General features: G+C 30.4%; 1 protein-coding gene across 9 annotated transcripts in view; it reads right to left on the bottom strand.

The window, feature by feature from the left end:
• Positions 1–26,118, bottom strand: part of LOC149889916 (protein white-like) — a 66,137-nt gene that overhangs the window by 23,083 nt on the left and 16,936 nt on the right. For 5 of the 9 annotated variants that reach the window (XM_090084773.1, XM_090084774.1, XM_090084779.1 and 2 more), the window contains exons 3-16: positions 26,030–26,078; positions 25,495–25,681; positions 25,320–25,391; positions 24,420–24,518; positions 23,943–24,109; positions 22,412–22,483; positions 22,203–22,305; positions 22,065–22,121; positions 20,767–20,801; positions 20,338–20,443; positions 20,120–20,257; positions 19,296–19,388; positions 18,674–18,731; positions 18,413–18,490 (exon numbers count right to left, since the gene is read on the bottom strand). In XM_090084773.1, coding sequence (XP_089940899.1) covers positions 18,413–18,490; positions 18,674–18,731; positions 19,296–19,388; positions 20,120–20,257; positions 20,338–20,443; positions 20,767–20,801; positions 22,065–22,121; positions 22,203–22,305; positions 22,412–22,483; positions 23,943–24,109; positions 24,420–24,518; positions 25,320–25,391; positions 25,495–25,681; positions 26,030–26,078 — 1,314 coding nt within the window. Of the gene's footprint in view, positions 1–12,201; positions 15,980–18,412; positions 18,491–18,673; positions 18,732–19,295; positions 19,389–20,119; positions 20,258–20,337; positions 20,444–20,766; positions 20,802–22,064; positions 22,122–22,202; positions 22,306–22,411; positions 22,484–23,942; positions 24,110–24,419; positions 24,519–25,319; positions 25,392–25,494; positions 25,682–26,029; positions 26,079–26,118 lie in introns of those variants that run through there. The other 4 variants (XM_090084776.1, XM_090084777.1, XR_016451690.1 and 1 more) reach the window with 4 other exon arrangements.

Genomic DNA, 26,118 nt, shown 5'->3' with positions numbered 1-26,118 from the left:
ACATTGCAACGTTGAAAGAGTGCGAAGAAAAGATCGTAAACGAATGGTTAGTTTATTGAAATAGACGCGCGATGATCGAACAACACACCCTTCCCCATTTTAAAAGAAACAAACGTTTGTAAAAAAAAAAAAAGAATATAAAGAGAAACATTGTTATTAAATTTTTTTTATTTTTTATATGACGACGTGTGTAATGTATATTATTTAAAAAAAAAAAAAAAAATGATGAACGAAATGACTCATGAAATGATTCGCAGAATAAAAGAAAGAGAAAAATATTTTGAAAATCAACTAAACGAAAAAGACGATCAACAACAACAACAACAGCAACGTCAACAAGAAGACGAAAACGAAGAAGATGATCGACAACAACAACAACAACAACAACAAGAAGAAGAAGAAGATGATGAAGAAGAAGAAGAAGAAAACGATAAAAAAAAAAAAGATTTTTTGTTTCGTTTGTTAAAAGAGAAAGGTTTTGAACCGTGTTATACCGAACGAAGCGATGGCGGATCGTTAGAAAAGAAACAAAAGGCAAAACATCTCATATTCGAACCTCGTTTAGACGTTTATCCTGAAAACGCCATTTTGTTGGGTCCTACCAATTGCGGAAAAACGACTTTGGCTTTGAACCTGATCAAATCCGGTAAATATCCTCACGCGGAATTGCTTTTTGTTTTGCAAAGCAGACAAACTTCGCCCTCGCAACTCGAAGCTTGGCGTTCCATTGTGAGTTCCGATTACAATCGCATTCGAGCCGTATATTTGACCATCATAGACAGCGTGGAACGATTGGATCAAGAAATACTGCGCATTTCTTCTTTGAGCTTGGAAGCGTTCGGCGTGCAAAACAACAAAAAAAGACACATCAAAACGTTGATTCTTTTTGACGATATAAGCCCTTTGTGTGTAAAAAGCGAACAATATTTAACGCTATGCTCTAGCGGTTCGCATCACGGTTTAGGCACCATGACCGTATTTCATAGCGTTCCCAATCATTCGATTCATTGGCAAAATTTACAAGTTCATTACAAATTGGTCATCGCGTTTAACGCGTGTTCTGCTATTCACGCCATGTTTCGTAACGAGTTTCCGTCTGGCGGAAGCAGATTGAAACATCCCATAGTCGATTTGTTAGACGATAAAACAAAAGAGGGAAAACATTTGGCTTTTTTTCGAAAAAATAGCAGCGCGGCTCGATTGAGAAGTTCGTTAGACAATCCCGCACGACAAGAAGTGTTTGTGCCTGTAGACGCTAAAGGCGAATGCGATTTCGATTATTCGAGCATGAGCGTCGCTAAAAAACTAGTATCGTTTCAAGCTTTTCCGTACGTCAAAGTTAAAGATCGCAATCAACATTTTTATTTAAAATCGTGTTATAACGAACCCCCGGAATTAAAAAGATCTAACCCCCCGATTGACGATGAAAAAAAACCTATAAAAGCGTGCAACGAGGACGAAACGATTCTTTTTCAAAAACGACAGCAGCAACGACAAGAAAGAAAAGAAAGAAAAAGAAGATCGTTAATCAAACGAGCAAACGCTTTGCTCAAACGAATAAAACGAAACGAAGATGACGATGACGACGATGATGAGCAATAGTTTGAAACAAGATTACGATAACGATAATTGGTTGACGGAAATTGTGCAAGAAAAAGAAAAAACAAACATTTTCGAACAAACGTACGACGAATTATGGTTTGAAGAATTAAACGCTTATTTATCGTTAAAAGAGGAAGAACAACAACAACGGCGTTCGATCGAACAAATCGACAAAAAAAAATTAAAAAGACAAAACACGAGAATCAAACTCAAATTGAGAGCCATGTATCATATACCGAACATGAAACAACGTAAAGATTTCGATCGAAACGAAATTGAAATTTTGTTGTTGCACATGATAAAACATTACAATCCTGTTCAGTTTGGCAAATGCGAATTGATGAGCGAAGAAGAAAAACAAATGTTTGCTAAATGTTTTAAAGAAAACGTCGCATCGTCGATAAAAGAATTTATAAAAATACATTTGTATCCGTATCCCGACGAATACGCGTTTTCTGGAAGGAAACAAAAGGACAAAAACGAATCGATAAAAGCGTTTGTTTGCGAAAACATAACGGCGTTAAAAGAGTATTTCAATTCGAACAATTTCCATAAATACTTGCAACAAATAAACGTTCACGCAACCAAGTACATGTCGTGTCTTACGAAGAAAAAAAAAACTTGCATTATAGATTTGTTAAGATTAAAATTTGATATCGATTATATGAAATAAAAAAAAAAAATGAACTTAAATTCCGTTTTTGATTTGTTAAAAAACATGAGAGAAAACGTCTGGCAAAGACAGCGTCTTTTTGTGAAAGATGCGGATGCTAACGATAACGATAAAGATGAAGTGGAAAATAACGACGAAGATCGAGATAGAAAACGAGAGGAAAATCAAATCGCGTTTGAAAATTTACCTTCAAAACTTTTGTTTCAAAATTTAAACCAAGATCCTTTTACTTATCGCATGAGAAACGAACAAGAATACAATCGCATGGCGCTGTCAGACATGAAATTGCAAAACGTCATGCAAAACGAAACCGTAGCCGTAACCGATAACGCTTTATGGGAAACGTGGGAACAAACGGGAAGAAACGGCAGTTTGTTTGGTCAACTTGTAAAACGCAATTACACCAACGCGTTTTCGGATCGTGTGAGACAAATGGAATTGTCTCGTTTGCTTCGTTCGCAAAGAGGTACGAATTATCGTTTAACGAGTTCGAGCTTGAGCGGTATAAGCGAGACCGTGTCGAATTATTCACCTTCTGCGCAAAAAAAAATGCGTGTAGAAGAAGAAGAAAAAGAAGAAAAAACAAAATACGTCGAACAAATGCACAAAGACGAATATTTGTTACGTTTTTGCCAATTTAAAGGTCGTTTGACGTTTCCCGACTCGTCGTCTTACGAACACGAATACGAACGTGTGTTTTTAAAACGAATGTGTCAAACTCCGGTCACTATAGGATGGGACGATTTATACAGCTTCACCATGGAAGTGCGACATCGCAAAGAAATAACTCTACCTCAATTAAACGATTTAAATATTTTCATCGTATACGGCAACAGCGTGCGAAAGACAAACGAAAATTTAAAAAAGCTATACTATCATCTTACAAACAAAAACAAACCGAACGAAATTAAACTCGAAGACAGAGATAAAATTTCGTTCTATCAAAACGTGATTCGTTCGGTAACGGGAGGAATATCGCTTGTCGACGATTCGTTTCCCTTTTCGAAAATATGGAAGATGGAAATAAAAGCCGACAACGTTAACTTTAAAAAAACCAACGTCGAACTGGAACACGTCACAGTGCAAAGAGATTTACAAGACGATCCTTATTATCCTATCATGAGCGGTTTGCTCGAAAAATCGTGGCTCGGCGAATCTCCTACTCTAACGGGAACAATAGCCAAACGCTTTTTTGACAACGTAAAAACGAATTTGATAAAATGGGAAAAAACGTTATTATGTCGTTACGCCAAATTTGATTATCAATCGAAAGAGTTAACAACGGCAATGAGCGAATTCCTAAAAAAGCAACACGAATACGTTATAAAAGAAACCGCACCGCTGTTAAAGGCTATCGAGGATTTTTCGGGTTTTGCAAAGGAAAACGAATGGGACGAATTTTTACCGTTGATTTATCAGAGTTTTGTATTTAAAAAAGAGTTACCGTTTAGAACCGACGATGATGTGGTCGGGGTGTTTCAAACGTATCATGCGAACGTGACGAAGGAGGATCTCGTTGATAGGTTTTTGCTCAATTTTAACGCTTATTTATGCGAAACAACACACGGAATATTTGACGTGTTTGCTCGTTTCATCATGTTTTTGGTAATGGGTTCTGTTTTGACTTCCAAAACAAAAAATTTGCCTATTTATTTGTCGGCTTTTTTTAAATTGTTCGGAAACGATTCGATCGACAACGAAAGAAATTATATAAAATATATTTTTGAAGAATTATCGATCGAAAAGGTGAAATTGCTAATTCAACCAATATCATACAACACTCGATCGCACGATCATGACAACACTGACTAACGTGCAAGACCTCGTGGAACGATGGAAAACAAACATTAAAAGCAAACTGTTTATTTTAACCCGACGAGATAAAATTTATCGTTACTTGAGCGATGTGAAACAAATTAAAAACGAAACAGACGAAAAATTGATTGTTTTGTTGAACGATGTATTAAAAACGCAAAACGAATTTGTTTCGCTCAAAGAATTGTTAAAGGCTTGGTCGACAACGAAAAAAATAAAAACCAAAACCGATTTTGATAAAAGCGAAGCTCCGAGAGAACCGTATTCGTACGAAACAGACATGAACAGGTATAACGAACCTAGAACGTATTTTCATGCCGATTTGGCAGATATGAGAACGTTTAACGTCGACAGGAGAATATTTAGACCTAAATATTGTTTGGTAATGATCGATGGCGTTTCGAGAAAGATATATTTGCGAAGCTGTCTAAACAAAAAACCTTCTACAGTTACAAAAGCTTTTGAAAACATGTTTGAAGGAATAGAAAGAGTGTTTGGCAAACGCGTTCATTTGCAAACGGATAAAGGAGGAGAATTTTTCAATTCTCAATTTAAAAATTGGTGCAAAAAAAACGACGTCGTTCATTTTTCAAGCAGGACGGGTCGTGCGTACCGTGCGGAAAGAGCTATTTATACTTTAAAGACTTTAGTAAGACGATTAAAAATGAGCGAACAGCTTAGCGTAAAAAAAAATTGGGACGCGTATATTGAAGAATTGCAAGACGTCATCAATTCTACTCCTTGTTCGTATAGCGGTTTCTCGCCTGTTCAATTAGATGCAAACACCGACGAAAGTAAAATAATGCGAATGAAAGATCGCGTATCGGCGCAAAAAAAGAGAAAAGCCCAATGGAAATACAACAATACGACTAGAATAGAAAAAGAAAAGAAACCGATTTTAAAACCGTTATCCGTGGGAACGTTATGTTATCGAAGACAAACAAAAGCTCTCGATCGAGACACGTTTAGCAAACCTTCTACGAGAACCGAATCGTATTGGAACAGAAACGATGTTTACAAAATAACCAAAGTAGCGACAGACAAAAATCAATTGGATAATTTTTACGCTCCTACTCATCGCTATTTTATCGAACACACGATTGATAAAAGAAAATACCTCGTTCGCAGAGAAGATTTATACCCCATTACATTAAACGATGAAGACCGTTATTTTGACAGCTATGAAGATTATAAAAAGAATTATCTTAATCGCATAGAACTTTAGAACAAAAAAAAATGTCTACTTATACTACGTTTCGCACTTATCGAGGAGGTAACAACGAAAGAAAATACATGAAAGAATATCGAGGATCTGGTTTAAAAAAAAAACAAAAGAAAATTCGAAAAATCGTTCATCGCGCTATCAATAACGAAATGAAAAAATACAAAAAAAGAAAACAACGCGGCGGACTACCTGTTGCTTTACCGTTGCTTGGCGGAGCCTTATTAGGACGATATATTTATAAAAAAATCAAATCTAAAATGTAATAAAAAATATATATTGTTAATAAATGAAATACATTGTTTTAATTATCAATCAATTTCCATTGGTTCTTCTTGATTTTCTTCTTGTTTTATATTTTTTGATATATTTTTTTGTTCGATTTCCAACGGTTCATCGATTTCCATTGGTTCCTCTTCGTTGTTTTCTAAAACTCATCATAAAAAAAATCATAAATATTATTGCAATATATTTCGTAATTTAAATAAATCTTCCATACAATATTGAGTTAAATAATAATTAAAAGTCATTATTTCAACAGATGGACAATGGATTATTTCGCCATCGTCAATATGTCCACCACATTGTCCATATTTAAATGGTGATGATATATGTTCAAATTTAGGCACGCCTAACAATTCAATGTTATAAGATAATATATTGTTTTTTTCGCAAAACCGTTTCTCGTGTATTCCACCTTTATACAATACTACATCGTTTTTACCGATATGTTTCATTAAAAAATCATTCACGTCTTTACACGACATTACTTTGGTTGATGCGAATAACGATTTGTTTTCGATTAACAAACTTTCTTTTGGATAATATGGTAATTTGTGAACAAATTTGCAACAATATTCAAACGCGTTTCGATATTTAGATGCGAGATGATCGTAATCTAGACACGGAATAGCGTGAATATTCAACATGTATCCAAAAGGATCGCACATTCTTGTTAATGATACTTCTCTTGTGCATATGTGATTTTTTGTTATTTGAATACTTTCTATGTCCATCAACCACCATCTTCTTCGCAGTTCTACTTTTAAAAAAAAAAATGTATTATTTTCGTTTAGTCAAAACCCACTTTACAATTCTTTTTCCAACCCTACTTAATTTATTATTCATCGCATTGTTGGTATATCTCGAATTTGTTTTTCGTTTGCAAAATTTCAATTTTTTACATTCAATTTTTCTTTTTCCAAATTTTTTTCTACTCCATTTTTTTTTATGTTTTTTTACCGGCAAAGAATTATTAACCGGTACCGAAGAAACTATTTTAAAATCAACATCATCATCATCGTCATCATCCGCCATCATAATTCGCCTCGGTTTATACTTTATAATAGCCATTTTTTAATATTTTTTTTCATATTATTTTCTTCCATTATATACTATTTTAAAAAAGGTTGAATATGAATTATTATAGTGTCAAAATAAAAAAAATAAACGCTTACCTTTATTCATTTGTTCTGTCGCATTCTCATAAATGGTGCGCATCATTTTTATATGTAAATATATTATTTATACTAGAAAAAAAGATAAATAGATTATATAACAATATGGTGACAAACAAAGCGTTACACGATTATTTTACTTCGGAACCGTTATTTAACGATTATTATTTGGGTGTATATTCGTTGGATGAAATACAAAATGCATTCGATTATTCGTATTTGAGTAAAAAATTTAACAGAAAAGGTTGCTTTATTATATATAACAGCGATCCGTCATATAAAAAAGGTGAACATTGGCGAATGTTAATGAGAATAGATAAAGATCATCTGTTTTGTTTCGATAGCTTCGGTAAACAAAGTTTCGATCATCAAATTCCTTTGTCTTTTTTAACTTGCAACGCGCTTTTTGAAAATGCGAGTTTGATAAATACAAACTCCTACATCGATAGTTTATCTGTTAATTACAACGAAATCGACACGACTTTGCGAGATTCTAAAAAAGATTTAAAAGCAAACACGCAATTTTATTATTTTTCACAATTTATCAAATGCTATTCGTTGGAAAACAACATACAAAATCTTACCATTTCGTACAATCGATTGATTTATCAAAAATACAACACTGTTTTATGTGGCGGTTGGTGTGCTTATTTTGCTTCGCTTTTCTTTCAACATTTTGAAAAAATCAAACAAAATATTGACCTGTCTTATTTCAAACAAATATTGGCTTCACACTTTCAAGAAAACACCGTTTTTGATCAACGTTTAATTTTTCAATTTAAAAACTTTATTAGAAATGTTTTTTTAAATTACTGCGACGTAATAGCTAAACGTGCTTTTTTACACGATATAGAAGATAAAGAAGAAGAAATGTACTTACTCGATTCACCGTCATCGTCTTCTGACTTCAACCCTGTTCGCGTTTTTCAAAACGAAGTTAATATTTTACAACACAACGAAAACAAAGCTTTACTTAAACAATTTGATTGGTTAAGAACAGAACAAAACATTCAAAACTCGACGTTTTTACATGAAAACGATTTAAACAAATTACCGTACTATTGGTTAAACGATTCGATCAACACTTTAAAAGAAAACGAAAAAATGATTTCGTTACAAAAAAGATTAATAGATATAGCAAGAGAAAATGACGTTTCAAAAGAAGATAAACAATTATTAACATTGTTATAAATTTTTACATTATTTTTTTATTGTCTTCATGAGTCTGTTTTCTTTTTTTAATACAAATACATTTTTTTTCAGTTTAGCCAGAGTGATTTTATATTGTTCGTTTTTATCAATAAGATTTTCGTTTTCGCATAACAAATCTGTCATTTCTTTATTCAACAAATACCTTTCGTATTTCAACGACTTTATTTTCTTCTTCAATCGTTTTATTTTCTTGATCAATTCATCACCACTTAATAACGTATTCATTTTTTTTATCTAAAAAACGTTACAAAAAAATTATATATCATCAAATTCAAATTGTCGCCAATCAAAATCCTTTCTCCACTGATGCTCCTCTTGACAATTTTCACTATTACATATATTTATTTTACAACATTCGCATTTATATACAATATTGTCTTTTTTTAACCACACTTCTTCGCATAATTCGCATTGCATAATATCTTTTATCTCATTCTTAATCAATTTACGATATCGCTCTACAGTTTTAACTTTATCTTCTATAATCGACTTGGAACATAAACAAACATTATTATTTTGCATCTAAAAAAAAATTTTCTTATATTCGATATCAATATCGCAAAAACAAAATATATTAACACATTTACAACGTTTTATCATTACATTTTCAAATAGCTTTGTTACTTTAGTCTCTTTATCGTTTGTTTCTTGAGTAACGTTTCCAATTTCTTTAATAACATTTGATTTTTTCATATCATCGAATACGTCATTTTTCTTTTCATCAACGTTACTTTTTCGTTTTCGTACTTTTTCGTATATTTCCATTTTGTTTGTATCCATGTTATTAATCGTTTATCGAATGTTATCAACTAAACTTTATCATCGTTTATATAGATCTCGTTTATTATTTCACCTGTTTTTTTATTATTTGTTCCCAACCAATACCATCGCTTTAATATTGTACACATTCTATTTGTGTCTAATCAATATTATTTATTGCTACCCTTAACAACATCGATTTCTTTATTCACCTATTTATTACGTCACTTTTCTTTTGCAGGCATTTTATTTGTTCCTAATCAATATTATTCGTTGTTACTATTAACAACATCGATTGTTATTGGTAACATTTTATTTATTGATTCACCTGTTACATTGTTACTAAAATATAAATTACATGATTTTTTTCATTTTAATCTATATCTAACGTGAATCTAACGAAACAAATATAAAAAAAAAATGACTCTTCTATGTTACACTTCGTTTTTGGAAAAATATATATCAGAGTTAGACGAAACGCATTTATTAAATAACAACATTAATGTCAAACTTACATCGGATATGAAAGTTGAAAAAATTGAAAAGGCGTTCTCGCTTACAATTAAAGCTGATGCGATTTTAAATTGGGTGCATGATAAAATTGTTAAAATAGAGGATAAGCTGGTTCGATTGCGAAACTTAATCGATAGTGGATTGTTAGATGAAGAAGAAGACTTGAAAAAATATACAGATAAACAAAGAGGATATTTTGATTTTGAGCATCAATTAAGAAATGGAATGTTTTCGACAGATCAACGAACATTATTTCATTATAATCTAACGTCACACTCGATGAAATATGCTGCTATTTTTAAACAAACGAGAAAAAGAAAATACAACGAAAACGAATAATACTTTTTTTTGTAAGATATATTCTTTTTTTTATTAAAATTACATTTTTATTTATTATTCTCAATTATTGCTTTTACACCTTGACCAACACCAGCGCTTACCGCTCCACTTGCTGCCGCTTTTGCTGTTCCAATTGCAATCGCTCCTGCTTTAGCCGCTAAAGCCGCTTTTGTAGCGATAGCTGCTGCCGCTGCTGCTTTACCTGCAACTGCTGCTTTAGCCGCAATGGCCGCTATAATCGGTGCAATAAGAAAAGGTAATCCTCCTCTTTGCATGTTTCTTCTTCTTCTTCGTTTTTTATATCTTTTTTGATTTAATATTTGTTTTTTTCGTGTAAATTTATCTCGAGAATTGTTAATCATCGTTCTTATATTAATTGACTTCTTCGTGCTACTGCCCAATCTAATGCTTTTTTTCCATATGTTGAAGATAAAAACTGATCACCAGCAATCTTTCCCAATCGAATAAGTTTTTGAATTTTTTCACCTCTCCCTCGTTGTTTTCTGTTTTTATTTCTACGTACTCGTCGACGTCGTCGATACATTATTATAGTTGTTTTTTATATTTTTTTTCCGTTTTATATAATAAATTAATCAAAAAATATCGTCTTTTAACTGGCTTTTAACGAATTAGGTGAATATGTTATTTCTTCGTGTAAACCCGTTCCATTTTGAATATATTCCGTCGGCACATACACGCCAATTGTTACTTGTCCGGTGAAATTTTCATGAAATTTTAACGTAATTTGAAAAGCACTACTTCCTGTCATAATTTGAGGAGGAGCATTTTGAACAGAATTATAATCACTCGTCATATCAAACACTAATGGTTGATCGTAATTGTATTCTGGATTAAAATATTCACGCATGCTTGGAATAAAAGTATCGTTTTGATCGTGATAAGCAGATACTAAATTATCGATATTCGATGTAGAAGAAAGTCCGCCATTGTGCCAACTTGCATACATACGATACACTTGACAACGAGTTAAAAAATCTCTCATATCGAATTGAATCACATCACCCGGATTACTATCATAACTTCGTCTACAATTTGAAAACGTTACTTGCGATATAACTGCTGTCGAAATATCACGCAATGTCATACAATTTTTATTTTGATGTTCCAATTGATCTTTTCGATAACAAGAAATAATAATAGTATTTCCCAACCAATTGGAAACTTTATTATTACCCATGTCAATAGTAAACTCGTTTCTATTATTAACAACATTATCAATTGTTTCTAAATGCTGCATACGAAATAATGTATAAGGTTTATCTGGAGTAGACATCATCAAAGCCGTTTTTTCTACAACCAACGTAGGATTTATTTTGTGATTTAGCATATATAAACACGGATCTTCCATTTTTAAACCGATATTAGCCAAACTTGCAACTTGCGCATCAGTAACAGGAAATATATGTTCCAACAATTTTTCATATTTATTTTCAAGATGTATTTCCAATGCAAATTTCTTTCTTCCAATATATTCATCTATTTCAAATATTTCATTCAATAACTTTAAAGGTATAAGAAAATACATTCCGTTACCGCATGCTTTCTTATTGTATCTATCACACAAAATTGTTTGATAAACAGGAGCTTCACCATTAAGTGCGCGAATATTAGCATTTACACCTTTACTTTCTGTCACTGTTGGATGTTTAGCGAAAAATTCTTTAACATCTTTATTACCATAACTAACACTACCCATTTGCTGATCTAAATCCGTTTCGCGATATTTTTTTTTGTAATTTTTCTTATAAGTTATCGCTTTCATACGAGACAAAAATTCTGAAGGAACAAAATTATTGCTGCAATGTTCTTGATTTTTCGCTAAATTCGTAAACAATTTAATTCCTTTTATCCAATAAAATATGAAATCTTCTCGCACGCAAAACTTTTTCATTAACGCATCATCAGCATGACCATCTGCCATATTAAAAGATGTATTATCATTTACATTTTTTAATATTCGCAATTTAAAAGCAAGACATATTTCACTTAATTTTATATGATCAACAGCTTCCCATTCAAAACGAAGTTTTATATCGCGAGTTGTGTTATTGTTAGGATATATTATTTGGGTAGTTGACTTTATTATTTCTTCTTGAACTCCTGTCGTATTAAAACCAGTCCATTTTTCACTCAATCTTTCTTGCCATTCTTTAGATAATTTTCCTGAAAGAGCTTGTTTTAATAAATCTCCTTCTTCTTTTGTATTAATTAAACTCTCTTCAAGAGTAGCAGGATTATCGTTGGGACTATAACGATCTTCCAAATTTCTTTTACGTAACTTACTTTCTGTAGACATTTTTATACTAATAAACAATACAACATTATCAAACTCTTTATATATATTTTTAATTAAGAATATACATCAATTAGAATCGCTTTCAGAATCGCTTTTAAACACGTCTTTTTTTTGCTTTTTAACGTCTTTCAATGCTTTCTTATAACCTTTTTGCAACCATTCTTTTTTTCGATTTTTATCGGGTCTTTTACAAACAACGGTTCTTAAGGCGCACGTTCGACACATACCCTCAACATTTACAGCTTCAACATTTTCTAAACATACGTTACACAATATACTTTTTCGAAATCTCTTTTTATCTTTTCGCACTTCGTCTTCACTTTCATTGTTCTCATCTTCACTTACGTCATCATTTCGTTTTTCGTTTCGCATCTTTGTTTTTCTTTTACGCTGTTTATTTTCTTCAGTTGTACAAATCTCTTTCTCTTTCTCTTTTTTAAACGATTCGAGTTTATCGTTCATTTCTTTTATTCTTTCATACATTTCTTTTTTATTTTCTTCTTTAATTTGTTGTAAATAACCATTTATTTGTCTCATTTTTTGATTATTTATCTCATTATATATTTGTCGAATCTCATCATGAGATTTTTTCGATTTAGCAATAAATCTATTACCATACGACTTAATATGACTCATTTTTTATTAATAACTTCAACTTCAACAATAAATAGCGGTTTAAATTTATCATCTTCAAAAATTAACGGTTCTTTATTCGAATTTAATAACGTGCATTTTATTTTTTGAAGCGATGTTATTCGATTTAAAATAAACGTTCTCGTTACACCGTCAAGTTGAGGTTTTCTATTGTTGTTCGTAACATGAATATAACCCTCTCTTTCATAATATTCATTCATATCAAAAGAACAAACGATATTTTCAACAAGCTTGTTATTTAAAAAAACCATTTGAGATAATGCATTTTCAAACTGAACATGTACCATTTTATCATCTTCGTGAGGAAAATTCAAAACGTTATTCGGCATAAAAAATATTTGCTTAACGAAGCATTTCACTCTATTTTCGCCATATCTTTGCAAACATTCGCTTATAGATTCCATCTCCACTCCCAACAAAAAAGGATTAACTTCACTACTTTCATTATTGTCATTTCCTTTCCATTTCTTATGTAAAATAAAAACATCTTTCACACCACTGGTATCCATTGCAATACAAATATTGGATCGATAACATAATTATATAGTAATTTTTCATTTTTTGAATTCAATAATGTACATCTAAATGATGAAAAATCAGCAGTATCTTTTACTTGAAAATAACGCATTTGCCCTTCTAAAAGAGGTTGATAATTGTTTAACAATGAAATGTTTGTTCTTTTATCACCTTTAACTAAATATTGATTTAAATCAAACGACGCCACTACATGTTCAACCTTTATATTGTTTAAATAAACATCACATTTCTCCGCCATATTAAACGTAACATGCACCCAACGATCATCTTCAGAAGGAAAATTAAGAGCTTCTGTTGGAAAAAAATAAATGTAAGTTAATGCGCAACGATAATATTTTTTATTTATATTTCTTTGTTGAATTTCATTAACTACTGAATCCGATAATCTTAATGAAAAAGGGTTACTCTCGTTTTGCAGACTATTATCATCACGATGAATAATCATAGTTTCAAACACATTTGTCAATTTTTTATTTTTAATTCTTTCATCTCTAGGCTGATACACTATTAAATGAACTCCTCTAATAGGATAGCTTTCTTTCCAATTATCAATAATAGTACCATCATATCTTCTTTGAACAAGCGGTTGTTGATATATATCAGTGGAATAAAATGTAAGTTGTTGAATAGCGTCATCCGTTAATATATTCTTTTGTCCTTGACACCAACGATAATAATTCGTTTTATTTTTAGTAGGAATTTCTTTTCTCCACAAACCTAAACATACCAAAGGCAATTTTACTGAAGAAGAATAACTTTCTTTTATTTGTTCACAATATAACCACACTTCCAAATTGTTCTTTTTATCATTCATGTATGGTTTAAATTTAACTGATTTAAAATCACCATTTAATAATGAAACATAGTCATCATTATACGTTAATGAATATTTAAAATTTCCCACTGGATTTTTAAGAAACTTAATTACGTTATACACAACACTTTTATTAATAGCTTCTAATGGAATATCATCATATAACGGAGGACACCATTTCAAATTATCTTTCTCACTCCATTGCGGAGTCCAAAGATCTTTACACATTACTTTCAAATATATATTATTCCTATAATCTTCAAAGCTTAATCCATTTAACACCATATTCGTTTTTCCATCCATTAATCCTTGTTTAAAATAATCCAATATTTGTGGCGAACGTATAGGAAATATACTCTGTTCTGTTGTTTGAAACCATGGAATAGTTAAATGTGATACAATAGTATCCTTATTCGCCGACACTTCTAAATACGAATAATCCGCTTTGTTCGCAATTCTATTGTTCTTCAATCTTATACACGACATTCCAAATAAAAAATCTTGAATACGAGGAGGAATGCAAGGCATATATTTCCAATGCGACTTATCTGCATACAACAAATGCTCCCACTCTTGTAATAATGTCTCAATTTCTACTTGTTTATCTTTAATTCGATCATTATCTTCACCGTATAAATATTCATACATTGTTTCAATCAACAAACATTCGTTAGGGATTCCACTACTATGTCCTTCTTGAATAATATTGTTTCCAAACCAATACCTCATATCAGTTAAATGTTTATTTTTATTAAATTTATAATAATATTTTACACCAGTCGGATATATAGATCTTTGAATGTACTCTTCAAAAAATCTTGCAAACGGCGTTGGTACAAATATAGGATACGAATATCCAGTTTTAGGATCTTCACCAAACACATGACCAATATTAGAAACACGAACAGTAATTTTAATTTCATTTACATCACCGCTTTTTTTATATTTATCGGAATCTCGAGGTTCGATTTTTATCGAAAACAAATATGTAAATTTCCTTCGATCAGGATCAATCATATCTAAAACGTTACTGTCTTTTGGATTATTATCATGTTCCACAAAAAACAAAAATGGTAAATTATGATATTCTGACGGATCTCTTAAAACATATTTTCCATTCTCAAACTTTTCATATCCTTGTCGAGCAAAATTATGAAGATTATCATACATACTTAATTTATCGTCATATTGAAAACTAATATATTGATGAAACGGAAATACTTTATAGACAGCAGCCTGAGAATGAGTAGGAATAAAACTAAAATCCATCACGCTTTTTACAACTTCAGGTGTCGTAGTAGGTAAAGGACTTGGAAGAGGGAAATAATATTGATTATGAATAAATGACTGTTTCACATCGTACTTATCACTTTCCGGTTCGCTCACTATTCTCACATCTTTTCCCTTCGGCATTACATCATACCAAAAGAAATTTTGCGGTCTTAACCCTCGCATTTTAAAATTAATTTCCCCTCGATTTTTATCCGTCACCATCTCACAAAAATTTCTTTCTCTTGAAATGTAACTTTCATTTTTCAAAGGACTAGCGGATATTCCACTACAAAACGAACCATTCCAAAATTTAAACGGTAAATAAGAATTTGGAATCAACGGAAAATTCATGTTCCACCAATTTTTATCAATATCACTTCGTAAATCATTCCACTTAAGCCACTTTGTACCATCATTCATAAATGTTCTTTTCATAAATACATTATCGTCATCATTCCTTTTCAAATATTCATCATTTACTAACTGTACAATACTGTGATATATATTAGGTTTTTTCCGCACGTCTTCTCGAAAATCAATAACTTTTACATCCCAACCATGTACGATACACACCTTTTCTGTCATCCAATCCAATATTACCGGTTCTTCATCTAATCCAATCCGAGAATAAAATTCATAATTATTATTATTATAATACTCTTTTACCTTTTGAATCCACGGATCATTTGTTTTATCTTCTTCTTTTTCCATTAAAGATAAATTAGTAGGAATTAACATAGATTGTAAATGAATTATAGAATCTCTCTTCAACATATTTCGAGTTACAGTTTTTCTAAAATCAACAAAAGGTAAAGTAAATTCATTCGTCACATTAAAAAGATTTTTTGTTGATGACGAATCGCCACGAATTTCTGAATAATAATAATGTGTAGCTTCATATAACGAATCATCTAACACTTCTTCCCACAACATTTTCAAATAAAAATTAATATTATATTAATCAATTGAATATATATTAATCTATTTATATTCTCACCTATATTTATATATTATTCTTTCTTTAACAGATACTATTACAAATGTTATATAAAAGCATTATTTTCATCATTTTTAAACGGTGTTTTTCATTATTTTACTAACACGTCCGCATATATATTATCCTTACTTACCCCCGGTTTTTCTTTTTGTTTACTTTTCTCTGCATTCTGATTGGTCAATTTTTTCTTTTGTTTACTTTTCTCTGCAATCTGATTGGTCGGTTTTGGACCCCCCGCAACGTTTTGTTTACTTAAGGGCCGTCGTTTGTTTACTTAAGGGCCGTTTTCTCTATATATACCGGTGCGAACGTTAATCTGTCATTTGGGCGAAAGCCCCAAAGGAGATCAGACGGCGAAGCTATGCTCAAATTTTTCCAAAATGGCGTCGAAGGAAGGTGACTTTGTTGTACATTTTATTTTTTCTTTATTTGTAAAAATGCGCGGTTTAGCGTCTTTGAGGACTGGGAACTAGTTATATTTTTAAAACGGTGTTTTTTTCATTATTTTACACGGTGTTTTTTCATTATTTTACACGGTATTTATTACGTTTTTAAACGGTGTTTTTTATTATATATTTTATACATATATTTGTTAAACGCATATTTTATTCATTTTTTTCATTTTTTCTATAATGGAAGCTGTTTCGGATGTATTTTTATTTTTCAGCTATTCTTTATTCGCACATTTGTATATAGAGTATGACAAATGTGGATTCGTCCGTCCGTCCGCACTTTCCTGATTGGTTGAAATTCATCACGTGATCATGACGTCATTTGTTCATTCCAATCACATCATCGATGACGTCATCATGTCGTCACATTCATGGACGTCACAATCATGTTGGGGAGTCGTGCTTGCACGACGACACAACGTGATTGTGACGTCCATGAATGTGACGACATGATGACGTCATCGATGATGTGATTGGAATGAACAAATGACGTCATGATCACGTGATGAATTTCAACCAATCAGGAAAGTGCGGACGGACGGACGGATCCGCATTTTCATACTCTATATACACATCATCAAGGGTGTTCATTTAAGAGACTTTCGTTTTAGATTTCAAATGGTTTTACATCATACCAGACTTATGACATGTGGAATATACTACTTAACATACAATATTTTTCAGTTACACTTCATAGCATTTTTATATCATAAAATGAGAGAAGGCAAGCTTATTAAATTAGATTTTAAAGCTATTAAAAATGATAAGTATACATTATAGTAAAAAAATATAAACTATAAAATAAAAAAAGTTTTTTTTTGCAAGTTTATTACTAAAACAAGGATAACTAAAACAAGGATTACTAAAACAAGGATTCTTAAGGATTTAAAAGTTTGCCACTTTATCAGGTTCATCTAGAACTTAATAGATCTTCATCACCTTCATTGCCTTTTCTGAGCTCAACTGATCTAGGTTCAGATGTCCCAAATGTCAAAACCACCTCTAAAAAGAAGCTAAACGTTCTGGGCAATAGTCCAGGGATGTCAAAAACTTACAGAACATGTGTAAATTCTCGCTCTGAGACAAACTGATTCCCCTTTTATTTGGACCTTTATTGGGATGGAGTAAGGTTTGTTTGCATAGAGCATGAAAACATACCTTTAGGAAATATTTTCTGGTTCTTTCAAACAGCATCCCAATGCTGCCAGGGACTATTTTCATAATCTCTCTTCAGATCTTAGAATGATCTCACTCCTCTTGTGCATGTAGCATGAGAGTTCCTATGGCAGCATGCAACCCCTTTCTCCTTTAACAGTGAACTTTTCTGTGCAAGATGAACTTTTCCGAAAAAATAAAGATGGCTAAGTTGCAAAGATCAATTTTCCAGCTAATTCTTATAATGAGAATTGCATCTATGTCAGCCTAGCTGGATCCTTCTTGACCTCATTATCGGTATAGATAGCATACACATATTTGCTGTACCTCAGCATATTATGTATTACATATGGATTTTTAAAAAATATATAGATGATGCTTAAATTCTGTTTAAAGTATTTTTTTTAATGAAAATGAACTTAGAGTGTTTTTCCATATAAAACTAATATACTCAAGTTTATTTCCAACTAAAAACTTTGGAAAATAAAATGACTGTTTTCCCCTTACCATCAGGTGTATTTCCAATAAACTAGTTTTTCTAAAGTTTTTCAGTCACATTTCTACAGCTTACATATAACTGATCCTTTGAAAAAAAACAATAAACAAATAAAACAGAACAAACCAAAAGATAGGCCAGCTTGATTTAAGAGTTGACAAATTCCAACAAAAATGAAGAAACATTTTGCACTGGTTTGCAAATCTAAAAATGCCAATCAACTTTATAGGGATTATATAAGTTATACAGTTTTCTGAACCTAATATTAAAGATTTTTCTCTAAATAAAGAATGGTTCTCTAAAAAAGAAGGTGCTTTTATAGCATATAAAAAGAAGAAATGATTTTTTTTGCAAAGTATTCCTTTAAATAAAACTTTTACAACATACCAGTCATAAAGTAGAAAATTATGCAATAAATAATTGGTCCAATAACAAACCAAGGAAACTAAAAAGCAATTGGTTTTATTCATATTCTGCATTTAAACATAAACTTGATTGCAATTTGCAGGCCAGATTGCAGATGTGTTTATGCTTAAAATGCAGAACATAACTTCAAAAAAAAAACAAAAAAAAAAAAAGAAGAAAAATTATAAAAACAAAAACATTTTATACTAACAAAATATTTTTGTTTTTACAATTTTTATAATTTGGATAGAATACTAAAAACCTTAGCAACCCTGGCTTAAATTAATGCTGTATAAATAATTTATGCTCAATAAACAATTCAGGGATTATTTTGAAGCAAAAGAATAATTAAGCAAATGTAAAATAAATTTTGTCAAAATGTCAAAAAATCTGAGCCATTTAACAAAAATTAACATAATTTGACCATAAAGAAACTCAAATAAAAATTTTATAGAATTGTAAAATTATTTTAACATTGGTTTCATGCTATTGAAAAAAAAAATGATTTAGGTGTTAAAGACATAAATTACAGCTAAATGTTTCCTTAGGAATAATTTCAAAAATTAGTATCTTTCAAGCAAAGGTATCAGTTGTAAAAACTTACCTCAGCCAATGTTTTGCTTAGGAAGTAAACATCTGGTCGATACATGGCAAGTTTGTGTTCTTTCAAGAAAACTGGTATCTCTGCTGGGAATATCTGAAGCAAAATAGTTCATAACAAATTCCTTTATTAATCAAGCTTATTTCTTTTCTGATGCTCAGTACTTTATTATTATTTTTTTAGAAAGACACATAACAATCATGTTGTTATGAAAAATGCTGTACTCTGCTGTTAGTTAATTGAAGTGAACTTCAATTCCCAACTTTTTTTTTTTTTTTTTTTGAAGCGGGGAGGGAGGGAAATGTAACTTGCGTTTAAATTTAAGAAGTTGGCTAGTGAAATACAATTTTCCTAAATTCCTGAACTATCCCTTGCTGATTTAAAAGACTGCTAACCATAAATACTGACTAGCTGTAAAAATCCAGTTAAATAAACTTGGTATAAAGAAAGAAAATCACATAAATTAAAAAATTAACACAAAGTAAAACTATATACTAAGTAATAGATTCAAGGCTAACCCTAGAGATCCATAAATAAAAAATATTTAAAGAATCAGTTTCTCAAAACCAACTTTTACAGATCACAGAGTGAAGGAACAATAGCTTAATGTGTATATGCTTATTTTGTAATTATTCCTAAATAGGGTCTCTTATTTTAAAAATAAATTTCTATTATTTATGCTTTTTTCCATTTAACGCAGTGTATTAACTAGCCAAACTGTAATAAATGCAAAAAAAAAAAAAAGGTATGCTAATACATAAAATACATTAATATATCTAGAAACAAATTAAAAGTATGAAAGAAATAAACAAAATAAATAGACATACATAAAGAGAGCCACTCACTGCACTGAATGACTGAGTAATGACTGTAAAGAAGAGTGCCCCATTAACATTTGCAACAATATCTTGACTGCTATCTTTCCCAACATGGAGAAACACCAAACCAGAAATAATTCCAATAAACTTGAAAAAAGAAATAATTATAGCAAACTATATAGTTTCAGATTGAACAACAGAAAAAAACAAGTAAATAAATTTCTTACAGTGCTTGTAAACAGCCTCATCTTAGTTAAATATGGCTCTCTCAGTGATGCCCGCCAAGATCGCCAGAGAGTTGCACGTAATTGCTTAACAAATCCAACTTTATAACTAATATAAAAATAAAATATGGAGTTCTAGAATTTTTATAACTTAGTATTATAATCAATTGATCTAAGTATTATATTAAGTGCTGTTTATAACACTCATTCTGGACTTTCCTTAAAATTTTCTCTACTTGTCTCTGGAGTGAAGAAAGAAAAAACAGAACTGAAGATAACAATCAAACTCTCATAATATTGGGACCAAATAAACACTTGCTAACAATTGCTTTGATAAAATAACATATCTCTCATTAAAAATGAAACAAAAAAATTTCTTAAATTGTTAAAAAATAAACACAATAAAAAAACAAAAAGTAAACAAAGACATACTGATGCTGCTGATAGCCATCTTCTTCAACTATATCCTATAAAATTGAAAATATTTAAACTTTTTTACAAAAACAAACTTAAATCTATTAATGGAACTGTATGGGGAGAGAAATTAAATTTGTCCTAAAAAAGTAGGACAGAAAGAAGTATAAGTAAAAAGCAAAAGTTATAAATCTAGCTAAAAAAGTAACAAAATTACACTGCATTATTGTTTGCATAAATTGCAGTCACTTTGAGATAAATTTTGAAGAACCTTCCATTAGATTAAACCATACTATATTTCCTAACAATCTTTTTTATTGCCACTGACTGAATCAAAAACCATTCTTCAAATCATTAAATATTTTTTGACGAAGTAGTTTGAAACACAAAATTCTTTAAATATTTAAAACAAAAGTCACTTCATCAGCTTAAGGCATTAATACAAATTATAAATACGGAACACTTTTGTAGTACAACAACAACTAAAATACATAAAATAAAGTAAAATCAGTAAAATGAGATTTTTTTATTTTTTAATTCTTTCTAGAAAACTTTATGGATTTGATTTCCTTTTTTTCTTTTTTTTTCACTTTATTACTTTTTAGTAAACTTGATGAAATATTTTGGATACTTTAATTCTTATAAAAAATTTGTCAAGCATTCAATTCCCAGTTTAACTCAAATAGCATGATTTCAAGGGTTATGGTCCCTGGTCCAGTCATTATTAGTCAGAATATGGGTTTTTTCTATTTTATTGATGCATGTTGGGAGAGTCCCATTTAAAAAACAGAAACATCAACTAGTTTTAAAAACAACAGCAAGAATTTGTTACTGTGATCATTTTACAAACTCAGTTTTGTGATAAAAGTGTTTGATGACAAACCTATTTCACATAAAAGTAGCAGAAAAAGTTTCATTCTCTGACAGCACTTGCTGGTACAAATCAAGTTTGTAAATGATTTTGATTACATTATTACTATGGTTACAATTTAATGTTTTTATTGTTTAGAAACATTTCCAAAAACCAAATTAACAACATCTGAGAAATTATTAATGAAATCAAAGGAAGAATATGAACTTTAGCATCACCAGCAGCAATAAATAATTCTACTTGATACTGTAATGGTTTTCAATTGGTTTGAAATAATTTCAAACTTAAGGTCTTTTAGATTAACTTTCATCTTATAATTTGATATACTTAACATATCTAAAAGAATTCAACAGATTGTTATTTGAGCAGCTGAAACTATATCTTTATCAAGACAAAAAAATAATAGTAATAAAATGAAAGATCTAAAAAAAAAACGTCAACTCACAGAAAGAGAATCATTTGTCATGATTACTTCAGTTGCTTTAAATCCATCACAAATGACCTAAATTAAATTATTAACTAACTGTTTAAATACTTCAAAGTTAATAATAGTTTTTTTCAAACTCTTAAACTCTTAACTCACATTACACTTTGCTCTGCACTCAGTTTCTTGGCCTGGTATAATTGCCAGAGTATGAATAAAATGGTCTGCTGGATTGTAAATAGCAGGACAAGGATGATTCACACTAAATACATAAACAACAGCATACGCTTTCTCATTATAAATCCAAAATCAATTTTGAATACACCCTTGATGGAACTAGTAAAAAAAAATCAGAAAAATTGCCCAACCTTCTAAAAAAAGTAAGGGCATCTTTCCTCGGTCCTAAGTATGCTGTTCGACCTTCTGATAACAACAGCAACCTACACAGAATAATACCAAAATCATTTCTTAAAATATTAGATAAATGTTTTAAAATGGGAACAGATATTCATTGAACTATTCACCTTTAAATAAAGATATTGAGCTTTAATAGTATTTAGCTAAATTTTATGTCTTTTAACCCAAAATTCTAAGAACGCCATAACTTGGGAACAAGTGTGAGATGAAAATTTACATTTTTCTTAGTGTTAATAGGATGTATCAGAGGTCTATCAAGAAAATATGAAGGAAAATCAAGAAAATATGAATAGGTGGGGGGAGGGGGGGGAGGGGGGGATGGGGGAGGGGGGGAGGGGGAAGGGGGGGAGGGAGGGGTTAAACAGCAGTCCCAGCTTTTATGTGGAATCACACAATAGGTAAAATGGATTGGCTACATACAAAGCAATATAAATGGGAAAATGTTTAGTATTTATTATTAAACACTTAATATTACAAGTACTCAATAAGGAGCTGTGATCAATGTTAATATTAACCATTCTGTGTGTAGTGTGAAAAGTAGATGGCCTTAAAGTCTTGAATGTAATGCCATGAAGAAAATATTTTAATTAGTTTTAATTGTGTTTCAGTATGCCCAACAAGAAAATTCCATTTGTTTTCTGATTCTTTTAGAATGTTCTGAATTTATTATCATCATTTGATACACATCATTTTATATATTATCAATCATGGTGCATTACAATACATGGTGAACTGCTGATGTATCTACTACATGCGTGGACAAAATTCAGTCATTAATAAAAATGCTGTTAAACAAGGAACAGTAGGTTGAGAAGTATTAATGATTGATTGAAATCATTGATTCATAAATTTCTTGTTCCAGCAAAAAATACTATTTTCCATTCAACTGTGGATTCACCTCCCAACTCTTACGCCCCATATCCCAACTTTTACCTTCCACCTCCCACCTCCCATCTCCAATCTCTTAAAAAATCTTGTTGTCTTCTTTATTGTCCAAAATAAGTTTTTTTGTTTTTTCTAACAGAAATTGCATAGTAAGTTATTCTGATTGGTTCTTGAGAGATTCAAACAAAATGTTTACAAGTTCATGTACTTTCATAAGCATAGTTAAAATTTATGCAAATTGTTATCAACTGATCCAGAAGAAATGAACTGTAGGCAGGATAAACTTGGCAATAACCATTTTGATTAAATATTTTAGTATTGATAGCATTTGCTACTTTTTTGAATAAAATCTACTGGAGTAACTTCTCAAACTAATTTGAGAATTTTTATAGAATATTTATTTATAAATTTTTACATTTTTTTCCTCATTTTTATAGGAAAACTCTCCTTACATAATAAATGTTAAGGAAAGCACTGCAACATAATACCTTCTAAAGTTTATGCATGTATGTGTAAATGTGTGTATGTGTAAATGTGTGTATGTATTTTGTGTATATAAATTTTTATTGAGTACAAGAAAAACATCAGAACACTTACCTATCAAACAAAATGAAAACTTCAGAAGAAGGCTGATGAATTGTAGCAATTATCGTTGTTCCATTACTGGCAATTTTTTGCAAACAGCTTATAACACTTTCTGCCATGAATGAATCCAGTCCTGATGTTGGTTCATCAACAAATAAGAGTTTAGGATCAGTTATAATCTAAAGCATTGTTGTTATTTTTTTTTTAATTTAACCTAGTTTTTTTAAAAAAAATTTTATGACGTTATGTTTTACCACATATCTAAAACTTAAAATTAGTAAAAAATGAGAAATAAAACAAATTTGATATTTTTTTTACAACTAAGTGTAGTTAACATTTTATGAAAACTTCTTTGCAGCGCTACTTTCATTTTTGCTAAATAAATATATGGTCAAAAATTAAGTAAAAAAAAAAGTAAACTCAAGAGAGCATTTTTTTTTTTTTTTTTAATTTGGAAAAATATATTTTGTTCAAAAATTAGAAATTTACCTCTGAAGCAAATGCAAGTCTCTTATTTTCTCCACCAGAAATTCCTCGGATTCGGCCAGCAATTCCAATTACAGTGTTTTGACATTTTCCTAACCCAAACTAAAGTAATCAAGTAAACAATCAAATATCATTTTTTACAATTTCTTTTGGTTAGATGTACTAATCTAGATGATAATATCAGTATAAAAAAATTTCTTTAAAAGATTTGAGAGATTTTTCCCCTTTGAACACTTAAAAGATAATTGCAATCAGAGGTTTTAAGGATTTTAAAGAAAAAATTGTCCTTTGAAAGTATTTTTTTAAAGTTCTTAAATTAAGATTTGCCTAATAGTCCAGAAAAATGAAAACAAAAGTTTTCATATCTCAATTTTGTTTTTAGCCATATAAAAATAAACAAATCAGACATCAAAATATTATGCAGCAACAAAATCCAAACCAAAAGCACTTTAGAATCATATTCAATGATGGGAATAATTTTGGTGACACATGAGATAAATAAGTTCATGTTGCCATTTTAGGAGATACAATTTTCCGTGCTTATTTCTTAAAGTAATCATTTTATTCAGCCATTTCATAAGATAGACAACATTATGTGCTTCCTTTATTTGTTCAGTTCATGTGACAGACAACTTTAAGTGTTTATTTCATGAAACCAACTAAAACCTTATACAGACATTAAATACGGAAAACATATGTTATAGACATGTTATGTAAGAGAATAAAGTTTATAAAAAAAGTCTACAGTATTAACTTTAATTGGCAAATTGAAGTTAATACTGTAGACTCTGTGACGGAAAATTTTTAACATTCAAAAACCATACTTTAACTTTAGCCATTTTTTAAAAATAAACCATTCTAATGAATTTTTTTCATATGCACTGAGAAGTTTTTTCTATAAACCTGTGCTATGACTTCATCAACTCTTTTCTCTTTTTCTTTTGTGGAGAACTTTTCTGACATCCGCAGGTAAGCCTGAACAAAAAAATATTCAAACTAAACACAATACAAACAAAATAAAACAAGAACAACAGGAGTATTAACTTTGCTTTAAACTGTCTTTCAAAAGAGAAAAGACCTGAAATAGGAGGTGCTCTCTAACAGTCAATGTTCCTATAAAAAGTTCTTCTTGTTGCACATATGCAGAGATTTTTTTAATCTTGCTACGAATGTTCTTGTTGTTTACAAGTATTTCTCCTGTAATTTCTAGATTTTTTACATTTTGAAATGAAAGAACATTCAAAAGTGTAGTTTTGCCAGCTCCACTAAAATCGTAAACAAACTGTGTTATCTTCTACTTAGAGATTTAGATTAAAAGTTTCTATATGTGTTTCCACAAAATGAATTATTTTTTGGTAAATAATCTAAATATTTTAAAAAGCTATGGAAATAAACTTTTCTTGATTTTAGTTATAAAAAATTCAGAAAGAGAATGACTTGAAAAAGAATGACTTGAATTTTCAGGAAAAAAAGCAAGAATAAGAGACAAATTAAACAGAATAAAACAAACTATTAAATGTTAAAAATTAATGCAAACAAAATGAAATGTTTGTAGATGTTTCAACTTTAAATTAACATTAGAGTTATCTTTTGATAAAATAGAGATTATGTACCTTGCACCCATGATTGCCAATAAGCTAGAAGGTTCAGCAGTGCCATTTACTAAAAGTTGTAGAGACTTTTAATGTTGAATAAAATTTTT

This window comes from Hydra viridissima, unplaced genomic scaffold (assembly GCF_058129835.1).
Source record: "Hydra viridissima isolate aposymbiotic clone 2 unplaced genomic scaffold, HvirCarnegie_v1 scaffold_4, whole genome shotgun sequence".
Classification (NCBI taxonomy): domain Eukaryota; kingdom Metazoa; phylum Cnidaria; class Hydrozoa; order Anthoathecata; family Hydridae; genus Hydra; species Hydra viridissima.
This window is presented reverse-complemented; position numbering and strand designations above follow the sequence as displayed.